Raw genomic sequence first — 11,125 nt, 5'->3', positions numbered from 1 at the left:
GAGGGAGCTCTTCTTAATATTTTGACACCAAAATCATGTCGATACACCTTACCGACTGCGAGTAAAGCCACCCACGCTTTAACTTGACAGACTGTAAACCTATTAAAAGTCCTAACTTTTCAAGTAGAAATTTGGATTTTCAAACAGAGACATTTTTAACCAAATAGTAGAATTTTAAACCAAAAAGATTAATTTTCTAACAAAAAGATTAATTTCCTAACAAAAAGAAGATTTTTCATAAAAATACATTAATTCTGAATGAAACACTGAATTTTCAAAAGAAAAATATCAATTTTCAAACGAAAAGATGAATTTTTAACAAAAAAGATCATTTTTCAACCAATCATGGAATAGTAAAATTTTCAGTTAAAAAATTATGTTTTCACAAAAAAATAAAACAGATTTATTTTAGAAATTGATTTAATTTAACTTTTCACCAACCAGTTTTATTTTCAACCGAATAAAATGAATTAATGACTAATGTGATCAATATTTAATTACAATACTTGAATTTTTAACCAAAAAGACGAATTTTCAACAAAGAAGATTAATGTTTATCGAAGAAGACGAATTTTATAGAAAATGCATGAATTTTCAAAGATAAATTGTTAATAGTTCAATTTTCAGATACAAATTAATGTTCAACGAAAGAAATGAATTTTCAAATAAAAGAATGTAATTTTCAATTACATTAGTTGCATTTTCCAATAAAAAAAACTTATTTGCAAATAAAATGCAACTCATTTTTGTTTAAATATTCACATTTTCAAATAAAGTGACGAAATTTCAAATTTCAAAAGACGAATTTTGAACAAAAGAGATGACTTTCCAAATAAAATTATGAATGTAACAAAAGAATTTTTAACAAATGAGTAACTCTCAACCAAGTAATTAAATCTTGATTAAAAAAAGATGAATCCGGAACAAAAAATGTATAAGTTGATACGTTAAAGGAATTAAACCAAAAAGAAAGAATTTTTGAACAAAATACATGAATTTTCAACTATAACCGATCAATTTTCAGTTAAAATATTCGATTTATAACAAAACAAAAAAAAACGAATGTTCAACAAAATAGTTAAATACATGAATAGAAAGCTACTTTTACAAATAAAAAGTCAATGTTATTAAATTGAAAAATCCAATTTTTAAACAAATTAAGTACGCTCTCGAAAAAACTCCTTGACAATTGCAGGTTTTCCAGGTAGGGTAGACACCCTGATCATAATTAAAATATTTTTTCTGCAGTAAAAATAATTGAAATATACATAAAATTAATAAAGAGTATTAAAAATTATTATTTTAAATTAATTTTTAATTGTTTAATTAATTACATTTGAAAAATTCCATAATAACACTGTAAATATAAGAAATATAAATTATTATATTAAATAAGAACTCAGTTGCAATTTAGCATCGACTTATTTTTATTGTTTTATACAAAAAAGCATTGTGATTTGAGGAACTTATATTTTTCTGTATTAAGCTGTAAATGCATTTACATTCGTAGGGGTAAAGATCTAAGACAATTCTACAATACAAAAATAGTATAAAAAAATGAGAAGAAAAAATGAGAAAGTTAAATTTAATGGAGAATTCGAGTTTCTGATTCTACGGAAATTTCTGAAAAAACAGAAAAAAGAATTGAAGAAGAAACGCAAAGAGTATAAAAAAGAGTATAAAGTTCGAGTATCGCATCTTTAGATATAGTATAAAAATTTTGTATAAAAGTTATAAACTATGTACACGCACAAAACTGCGATCGTATTTTATAGCACGTAAATGATCTTGTCACATACTTAAAATAATACTGTAGTATTTAATCAGTTTCTATTAATTTCAAGGTGGCCACAATTGTCATGCAAAATTTCGCAACACCTCCATCTACATATAACAAATTTAATAATGAAAGTTCTCAAGTATAAAATAAAAATGTTCGGATTAAAAATAAAATACATATAACATTGTTAAATCTTGTGACAACCTTGAATTATCATCCGAATAAATTGAATTGCTGTCCATACGTAAGACTTTCGTTATGCGAATGCAACTCAACATGTAAGGCACTTAAATCTATCTACAACATTTAAAAAAATACTCTATAAGAGACTTAAATGTACATAATATCATGAGATCATTACGTTTTATATAACGTAGATAATACCAAAATTTTACAAACATCCTCACTCAAAATTGAAGAGCCTTAGGAATAATCTCAGTACTTGGACTAAAAACCTTTTTTCTACTCCAACTCTGGAACTTGGGTGGGGACAGTACTTGCTTCAAAAAAATGCTCCTCCTCTCTTTCAGATTACACCTAACATCCTCAATCTGCTCCCTTTTTTCTATAAAACTCTTTCTAGTCATGGTCGGAAAATTTTCTTTTTCATACGCCACTATCGACTCATCAATTCCCTGGCTGTTAAAACTCTTCAAGATTCTTTTATTCGAGTTCAAAATCGACTGATCGGAAATTTGCTTCGATTTCACTTCGAATTTTTCCCTCAATAAGGAAAACTTTCGTCTCGGACGACAAATGGATTTCCTTCGTTTTTCATTGGACAAGGAAGAACTAGATCTCGGACTACTAAACTTACAAGATAGATTTTCAACCGACATTGAATCCGGTTTTGGCACGACAGGTTTCAACAGAATATCACATAAAATACCTTCGTTCGAAAAGGTTTTCATTTGAGGTTGAATATCTACAACAACAGCCTTTTCTCTAAGAGGTATATTTTCTTTAAGTACTTCGCGAAATGAATCGTTCAACTCTTTATAAAAATCGTTATAGTTCTCAGCCTGCAGAGCTTTCATATCAACATAAACATTATTCTCATCCATGTAAATATCATCTTTCGTATACTTCTCAGTTTTCGTCCGCGATTCCAGAACCGGAGAATCGGACAAAATGGCACTAATTAAAGGAGTCTTTCTTATAGAGACTCTGGAGCAAACATTTGAGATATCACTGATACCCACAGAATTGTTCTCCCTGATGAACAAATTCCAGGGATTCTCTGGACGATCAGTACTAAACTCATTCCCTGAAAGTGGACCCTGGAACTGATAATTCCTCATCAAGAGAGGATGACTTAAATCTTCATACTGCTTCTCAGTTCGATGATAAACATGTCTAGGAGAATTTTCAGCAGCGTACTTTCTGATTTCGTCAATCGTAGCCACGAGCGAACTTGCAGCAGTTTTTCGTTTAATATTTTCATTAAGAAATATACCTTCCGAACTACTTGTAAAATCTTCATGCTCTTCCAAAATGGTATCCAAAGCTAACATGCCACCTCTATCGTCGATGACAATCGGCTTAGCCGAAAATAAATTCGAATCTTCAATGACTTCAAACTTCGACGAATCATCTTCATTAAAAATGTTCGACTCCCAGTCTCCCAAATCGTAAGCTAGCGTATCGAGGTAGTCATCCTGCCTTGAATTCTTCGCGAGTCTTTTCGAAAATGTGCTCGAAGAATAAGTTCCGTCAGAGAAATCGGAACTGAGAGTAGTTCCTGTGGCTGTGCTTGTTAAAGTGTCTCTTCTTCTATCCCTAACAATGCTATCATCGTGGATATAAGTTTCAATATCTGTGTAACCCTTCCAACTTCGAATGCACCAAGGCGGACGAGCAACTCCCAACGGACAGAGATTTTCGTAATCGTGAATCGAAGTAATCTGACTCATCTGAGAATTACTCTCCGACGCTTTCTCACTATCGGTTGCTTCACTCACATCTGAAATCACCGGAGTGTCCATTCTTCTTCTGCCTTTTATATTTTCAGGGATTATGCTACTACCATCACTCGAAGCTTCTGCAGGAAGTGGAACGACCTTGAAACCTTTGAGCTTGTATTTCTCCTCTGAGGAAGAGAGAGAAAATCTTTTTTCAACGTAGTTGTCAACATCAGTGACGAGTTCGAGACCAAGTTGAGTCAGGGAGCAAATTCCTCTTCTTTTCTGAAGAGAAAGATTAGCGGAATCAAGAGAGTCGTCGATTTCAATAGCTGAACAAATGTTTCTATACATTTGATGCACGTTTTCGTTGTTGAATCTCTCCGGAGACATTTTTCCTGCAGCTTCTTGTTGGGTTTTCGAATCCGTTTTCTTGGTCTCAGAGAACTCTTCGATTTTAGCTTCGTATTTTTTCAGCGAATTGGGAGACTCTACTTTGCTGGACTCGATAATTATTTGAGGAACTTCTTCGGGATCGTCCGAGTGAATGAAACTGGAATTGATGATTCCGCGTTCTACTGATTCAGCGTTTTGTTCTATGTTTGTTAAAAGGGATTTCTTGTCTGCTGTGACTTCCTCAGAAAGGGCGTTCGTAGGAGAAATATCGGGAGCTAGCGGCGAAGAAACAAGGGGTTCATTTTTTTTGCTCTTGCCTGTTTCAGATGGCGACTTTTTTTTAAGCTCAAAATCAGTCTCGTGGTTTCGTAAGAGTTGCAAACTCTCGATAAATGTTGTATTGTAGCTAAACTTACGATAGTAGAGAAACATGCTCGCCAATCCGAGAAGTGTTCCCCCGAGAATTAAAATGTAAGAGATCACGAAAATATTTGTGCTGAGGGTTTCTTGAATGTATAGGGTGTAAACGGTTAAAAATGCTACATTTTGAATCATGATTAGGACGTAGTAGGTGCAGATTCGATACCAGAGATAGTCATTGTTTAGAAGGAAGATGTCGAAGGAGTAGATGAGTCCCAGGATGCAGTTGTAGACATAGTTCTCCAATTTTTTTTTAGAAAGGGTATTTTGAAATGTTATCCAGAAGGTCATTATTAGACTGTGGATACCTGGAAGTAGTGGAGCTTATTAATAAAATGCAATGGAGGGATTTTTAAATATGAAATAAATAATTAAATAGTGTGGTAGGCAATGTTTTTGAAGAGAAATTACCTAGGAAGACGAAAAGCCAGCTCTGCAAGCATAATGCAGCAAGGACTAAGGCTGTAATTCTCGAAGCGAGCAAAGAACCCCGCCAGCAGAGTTGAATTATTAAAGCTGACCATTTGGATTTTTGATGATCCCAGTAAGTGTTTAGTTTAAATTTTATGTATCCAGATAAGGCCCATGTTAAAGAACAGAGTGATGTTGCAACTGACGCACCTGGAATCATATAATTACACACATCTATGTGACGTCAAGATTTTAAGAATAAAGAAACATTACAAGATATTTTATTTTCAGGGGGAAAGATAAAGAGTGTCGCCAAATTTAGCCCATTTTTTGGACCTCCCTGGCGACCTGGGGAAAAAATTCCTTTTTTAGAAATTTCAGAAAATCACCTCTATTGAGGGGTTGAGAAGACTCTCCAAAAAATAGAAAATACCATGAATTATAAAAGCATTCTCAAATCAACCCCTTATCAATCAAGAAAATACGTGATTTTACGTTTTCAAGGTTTATTTTATGCAAAAAATACAATGAAAAATAATTTGCTAATTAGTGGTATTTCCCATTTTGTAATTTTTTGGGGGTCTTCTCAACCCCTAAATAGGGGTGATTTTTTGAAAATTTAAAAAAACGAAAAGCGATGCTCACTTTGGTTCTCAATTACGAGTAATTTGATTCCTGTAACATATTTTTTTTTTTTCCGAGTTGCTAGCGTGGTCCAAATATAGGCTAAAAAACAGACAATTTGGCATTATTCTTTATTTTGCAACCGCATTTTTATTATTTTATCAAAAGAGGAAACAACATTATTTTTCGATTTTGGATGTAGAATCAGAAAAAAAATCGAAACTCATTTCATTTTATACGTTAAAATAATGTCCTTTTTAAGATTTTGAACAAAATAAAATTGGACAAATCTTGCTAATTCGTTTTCGAAATGAGAAAAAACAGAATTTAATTAAAATATAGTACAAAAGTTTTGAAAGATGTGTATAACATAAATAATATAAGCTTAGACTATTCTTTGTCAGCCGTTAGCACAATAATGATGCGTCATCTGATAATGAGTGTGGGCGTATTTCCGCTTTTTTTTTAGAGGTGATGTACCATGAATGATAGTATCTCACAATTGCAATTGACAGATACTAATATCTACCCCTTATCTTTTATAAACACATTTAAGGGAGGAGATATATTTTAAATTTCAAATTTTACACATTTTCACACATAACTTTTACTTACTAAATAAAAAGAAATGAAAATATTCTTTAAAAATAAGCATAACATTAACTAATTTGTATTTTATTAACCCCACATTTTTAAATTAGTAATCAAAATAATATATTTTTTTTATTTTTTAACATCTTTGATTATAATTGATATTGTAATTAAAATATTTTTTTTTTGAGAATCAATAAATGATCAAGTCCAGAGCATTTCTTTCCTCAAAATCGAAAAGAAATGTTAGATTATTTTTAGGTACTTTCATATTCAACCACCAGCTATGTGAAGTATTTTTATATGAGCTCCAAATAGCATTTTTCTTGGGCACGTGGTATATCTAAAAAAGTGTGACTTCTGTTAGAAAAAGTGGTATAATAACGCATTGCAATTCTCGCGAATTTGTAAAATAAATTAAATATAAATTTATTATTATTAAATGATTAATAAATTATTAAGAATAAGATATTATAGCGTAGAGAAAATAGTATGCATTAAATAAATATACAATTTATGAAAATATAAACATAATTAAACATTATCTCTTGTTTAGAAAATATTCTCAATTTATGTTTTAAGATCTTTAAAATCTATTAATTTTCATTTTTGTACGTATTAGCTTATAATAATTTCTAGTTTAAATATGGAATAAAAAATATATACAGAAAAATTATCTAATTAATTTTTCATTGGCTCTAAAATGTCGAGAAGCAATTTTTATCTTTCAAATCTCATTTTTAGACTATCAGCTTCTCATAACAGATGTAGTTATCGCTCACCCCAACGTTCACTAAAAGAATTTATTCATTTCATCCCGACTTTCAGAGCAAGCAACACTACCGGGCATGTGATAAATATGAAACAAAAAGGAGTGAGTGAAATAAAGAAGTTAGTTTTGTGGAGTGAATTTCGAATATCTGTTTTTCGAAACGAAAGATACTATTCTTTTTTTCTTGTGATAAATATGAAAAAAATGTGAAATAAAAAGGATTAAGTGAAATAAAGAAGTTAGTTCTGTGGAATGGATTTCGAAGATTCAACTGTGTTACGGAACAAAAGATATGATTCTTTAAATCAGAAAGAATAAGAGAATACTTTAAATTATGCAGGTGGGTAGTAGTTACAAAATTAATAAACTTAGCTTAATGAATTAATTACTATTCAAAATTCAATATTTTAATTAACGAAGTATGAACTTGACTTATTTTAGGCAAAGAAAAGACTTCAAGTAGTATTTTTTTTGAGTGCAACGTTTACATGCTTCACATTTTTAAACAAGCCAGTATATATCTCATATAAAATAGAGAGTGATGATATTCAAATTCCAAATTTAAATACAGTCACAGTGTCGAAGAGTTATATACTTGATATTCTTTCGTCGAAAACTCGAAAGAGACTGAGAGATGAAATTCAAGAACGAGTAAATAAGTTGGAAGAACTTTGTGATATTCATGGAAATCCTAAGCGCTTGGAAACTGTTATATCGAAAATGATTATCAATGTGTAAGTATAAGAAAAAGCATACTTAAAAAGTGAAAAGTTAACCAATTTTAAACAAATAAATTCTGTATCGTATGTTAAAACTCGAAATTAAATTTTAATTTGCAGAGAACACGGAATCTCATGGTGCCCCATATACAAATCTGCAAGTTCAACATGGATGAAACATTTTGCATCGCTAAAAGGAATTTTAACCAAAGAAACGAAAGAGCTTGTGGAGCAAAATTTGGTTCAAATAAGTACTCTTGTCCACAAAGCTTATGAAAATGAATTAAACACTAACGCGACAATCGAGGTAATTTAAAATACAGAAAATAATTTTGTTTTCCAATTTTAAATATAACAATAAATTTAAATTGAGCATAATATTTAAAAATTTACAGAAACTAAGTATAACGAAAAAATTCTTGGTAGTCAGACATCCATTCGAACGTTTACTCTCTGCTTATAGAGATAAATTAGAACATATGGAAGGGCGAGAATATTATTACCGACGATTTGGAAGACACATAACATACAAATATCGTCAAAATAAAAAAGAGAATGACACAAGACTCGAACCATTATTCGTCGAATTTTTGGAATTCATAGCAAAAGAAAAATACTTTGACGAACACTGGGTTCCATACTATGAAACCTGTATGCCATGTGATATTAAATATGATTATATATTAAAATTGGAATCACTAAACGAAGAAATATCGTTTTTACTTTTGGAGACTGGACTACAAGATCATATAGACTTTAGAGTTGAATTTAACAATATTACTTCTCGAGAAGCAACTACCAAATCTGTGACAAAAAAATATTATAAGGACGTTCCTCTTTCGCTCTTAAAAAAGATATATAGCGTTTATGAAACAGATTTTAAATTATTTTCCTACTCGTCCGAAGAATATTATTTATTGGGGAAGAATGAATAGAAAAAGACAAATGTGATGCAATTTCGACTGTTTATGGTTATAAAAAATCCTTTGTATATAAAGCTTTATTTTAGCTTTAATTACTGTCCAAATAATAATTGAATTTTGCTAGATTAAATTTGTAGATCAAATGAATTTGATTTTTTAACCTTTCTTCTTTTCCATGAATTTAGTAAATAAATCAATTAAAAATATATTAGTGAATTAATGATAAATAAAACTTACCAGTCCAGAAAGGCACGCTTTGCTGAATTGCCATAAGGTAAAGTTGAAGAATTAATTGAGGAATAGAAACGGCAAAGGATAAAAATAAATGCAAAGTGTATGCATCGTTTTCGTTTTTTGCAATCCAGACTTTACTTTTTGAAGAATATTTAGGATTAAAACTCCGAAGAACTTCTTTTAACAATATTACGTATCTAGAAAAAAACCACAAATACAATTTTTTAATTTGGACTTGAAAGAAACTTTTTGGTTCAAGACTTTTGATAATTTTTGATTTTAATACGTTAATTTAATAAACAGCAAATAAGCCAAACATTGAAATAAAAAAATATGCTTTTTTAACATTTATAACTTGCAATTCCTTAAAATACTTCATTTTTTTTGAGGAACTAAAGGAAATCAAAATAGTATGTAAATAGAAATATACCTGTATAAAATTCCGAAGAGAAAAGTATGTGAAATCCAATGCATATTTCTAAGACCTCCATCATTGTGATACCATTTTAAACTGAGTATCTGGATTAAAGTCGATGGTATCATAAAAATTCCAAAATTAAAATAAAACCACTTGAGATATCCATGGGAGAAATATTCAACAGCCACTAAAATATCTAAAAAAAAAGTAGAATCAATTTCTTGTAATGCATACTCCAATTTATTTAATTCTAATACCGCTCCAAAAGTTGATTTACACTTTTAAAATAAATTAACAAAACAATTTTCTTACGTTATTTACTTATATAGGATGCAAATAAAATCATTTTTATCAGGTTTATAAATTCAAAAAAAGATAAAAATAAATATCAATTTAAATTAGAGGTTCCAGGCACGCGTCACAATATAAAGGAATTTTTCGAATGACTCTTAGGTATTAAATAATTCTATTTTTGAAATTGAAAAAAAAACCATTTACAACACATAAAATCACTTCATAAAATACACGCGAGTAAAAAATCATGATGAAACCCCTATTTGGTGAAAAGATTGAAAAATCAATAACAAAATCAATAGCATGGAGTTTGTTTATAACCTGTCACGATATTTGTCAGGATGATTCCAATGGAAAATGTGTACAAAATTGTGTCAAATATCCTAAATCTACAATCCTCGATTTTCTTTTCATAATTAATAACTGAGGCATCTTGTTTATTAATTTCTTCTTGTAAAACATGGTCCGTTTTTAACTCTGCCGCCGCCATCTTCTCCGACGGACGCCAATTCGTTTTCAAACACGTAATTTAAGCTTCGTTTTCAATAAGGCCATGTCACTTCGTCGCCAACTAATTTCACTCTATCGAGCGCTGAGAGGAGAAACCCGGGAAACCGATGGCAAAAATGCATAAGGAAAAATTTATTCTTGTGCTATTTTTAATAAACCATAATTATTATCATTTTATTATTTCATTAAATAGTTCTTGAAAATAACAACTAATTTCCGTATAAATATATTTGAAAAATTAGTTTTTATGAAGATATTAAAAAAATTAGGTGTCCAGTTTCCCCCATCAGCTCTCGACGAAGTGAAGTTGGCTGATGCTTATGTGAAAATGCCCTAATATTATTGTTGGACAACTTTAAAGTAAATAACGAATTGTGATTGGTGTGATTTTCACAATACACTCTCCTTCTCCTACTTCTTTTTCGTTCAAAAAACCGTTTATTTTGTTTTTGCCGTTTTTCAATATACGACCATTGCCTTATATTTAAATAAATATTTAAAACTTAAAATTTAACCATTCAAAATATAAAAAAGTAATTAAAGAGATTTAACAATTATTCTGACTAGATAATTTTGTTTATTTTTTTATATAAATCTGTGTTGTGAGGCTTGAAATTAGAGAGGGAAAACACTTCTTATTTAGACTGATTGATTATCGTATTTTCATAAGTGGTATCATTTAAATAATTTCATAATTGTGAGTAATTTGTGGAAAATAGTCCTAATGTGCTTGAATTTGAATAAAGGAAGCGAAAAATAAAGACATAACCTCAAAAAAAGTCATGCTGGATCACAATATTTGAAACTGTTGCTTTGGCTTATAAGTTTTAACATTTTTTCTAGCTTTTCAATTTTCTGAAGGATTTCAGTGTTTAATTAGTTTTAAAAATTTTCCAGTTTTTCGCTTAATATAATTTTCATGAAACGGGAAAAATATTTCTTGAAGAAGACCAGGGCTAGGTACGTGAGATACTCGGAAGTATTTTACGTACTTTACATATTAGACGTGACCGCGTGACAATTTTTTTAATTCTATATAGATAAAGATTTATATATTGGTTTCCAAATTTTCCTTTATTATTGATAAAAAAATACACTTTTATTCAGTTTCGAGATTTTTAATGACATTTTT

At 30.0% G+C, this 11,125-nt stretch overlaps 2 protein-coding genes across 2 annotated transcripts; one reads left to right on the top strand and one right to left on the bottom strand.

Annotated features, from left to right (window-relative positions):
- Positions 1–1,799: 1,799 nt before the first annotated feature.
- Positions 1,800–10,008, bottom strand: LOC117167921. Its single transcript, XM_033353166.1, has 5 exons — positions 9,805–10,008; positions 9,202–9,385; positions 8,775–8,968; positions 4,909–5,118; positions 1,800–4,805 (listed from the first exon to the last, which is right to left on the bottom strand). The coding sequence occupies exons 1-5, from the start codon at positions 9,971–9,973 to the stop codon at positions 2,188–2,190; spliced, it is 3,375 nt and encodes a 1,124-aa protein (XP_033209057.1). The 5' UTR covers positions 9,974–10,008; the 3' UTR covers positions 1,800–2,187.
- On the top strand, positions 6,985–8,612 carry LOC117167922 (carbohydrate sulfotransferase 10-like). Its single transcript, XM_033353167.1, has 4 exons — positions 6,985–7,235; positions 7,337–7,629; positions 7,735–7,921; positions 8,010–8,612. The coding sequence occupies exons 1-4, from the start codon at positions 7,230–7,232 to the stop codon at positions 8,547–8,549; spliced, it is 1,026 nt and encodes a 341-aa protein (XP_033209058.1). The 5' UTR covers positions 6,985–7,229; the 3' UTR covers positions 8,550–8,612.
- Positions 10,009–11,125: the final 1,117 nt, after the last annotated feature.

The sequence above is a fragment of the Belonocnema kinseyi genome, chromosome 2 (assembly GCF_010883055.1).
Source record: "Belonocnema kinseyi isolate 2016_QV_RU_SX_M_011 chromosome 2, B_treatae_v1, whole genome shotgun sequence".
Lineage (NCBI taxonomy): Eukaryota > Metazoa > Arthropoda > Insecta > Hymenoptera > Cynipidae > Belonocnema > Belonocnema kinseyi.
Note: the sequence above shows the minus strand (reverse complement) of the source record. Positions and strands in the feature narration are given on the sequence as shown.

Coding starts and splice junctions, on each gene's coding strand:
- LOC117167922 (XM_033353167.1), top strand. Junction 7,630..7,734: donor TCGAAAATGATTATCAATGT/GTAAGTATAAGA, acceptor TTTAATTTGCAG/AGAACACGGAATCTCATGGT. Junction 7,922..8,009: donor ACACTAACGCGACAATCGAG/GTAATTTAAAAT, acceptor AAAAATTTACAG/AAACTAAGTATAACGAAAAA.
- LOC117167921 (XM_033353166.1), bottom strand. CDS start 9,973: ATGGCGGCGGCAGAGTTAAAAACGGACCATGTTTTACAAGAAGAAATT. Junction 8,969..9,201: donor CTCTTCGGAATTTTATACAG/GTATATTTCTAT, acceptor GTTTTTTTCTAG/ATACGTAATATTGTTAAAAG. Junction 4,806..4,908: donor CTGGCTTTTCGTCTTCCTAG/GTAATTTCTCTT, acceptor CACTACTTCCAG/GTATCCACAGTCTAATAATG.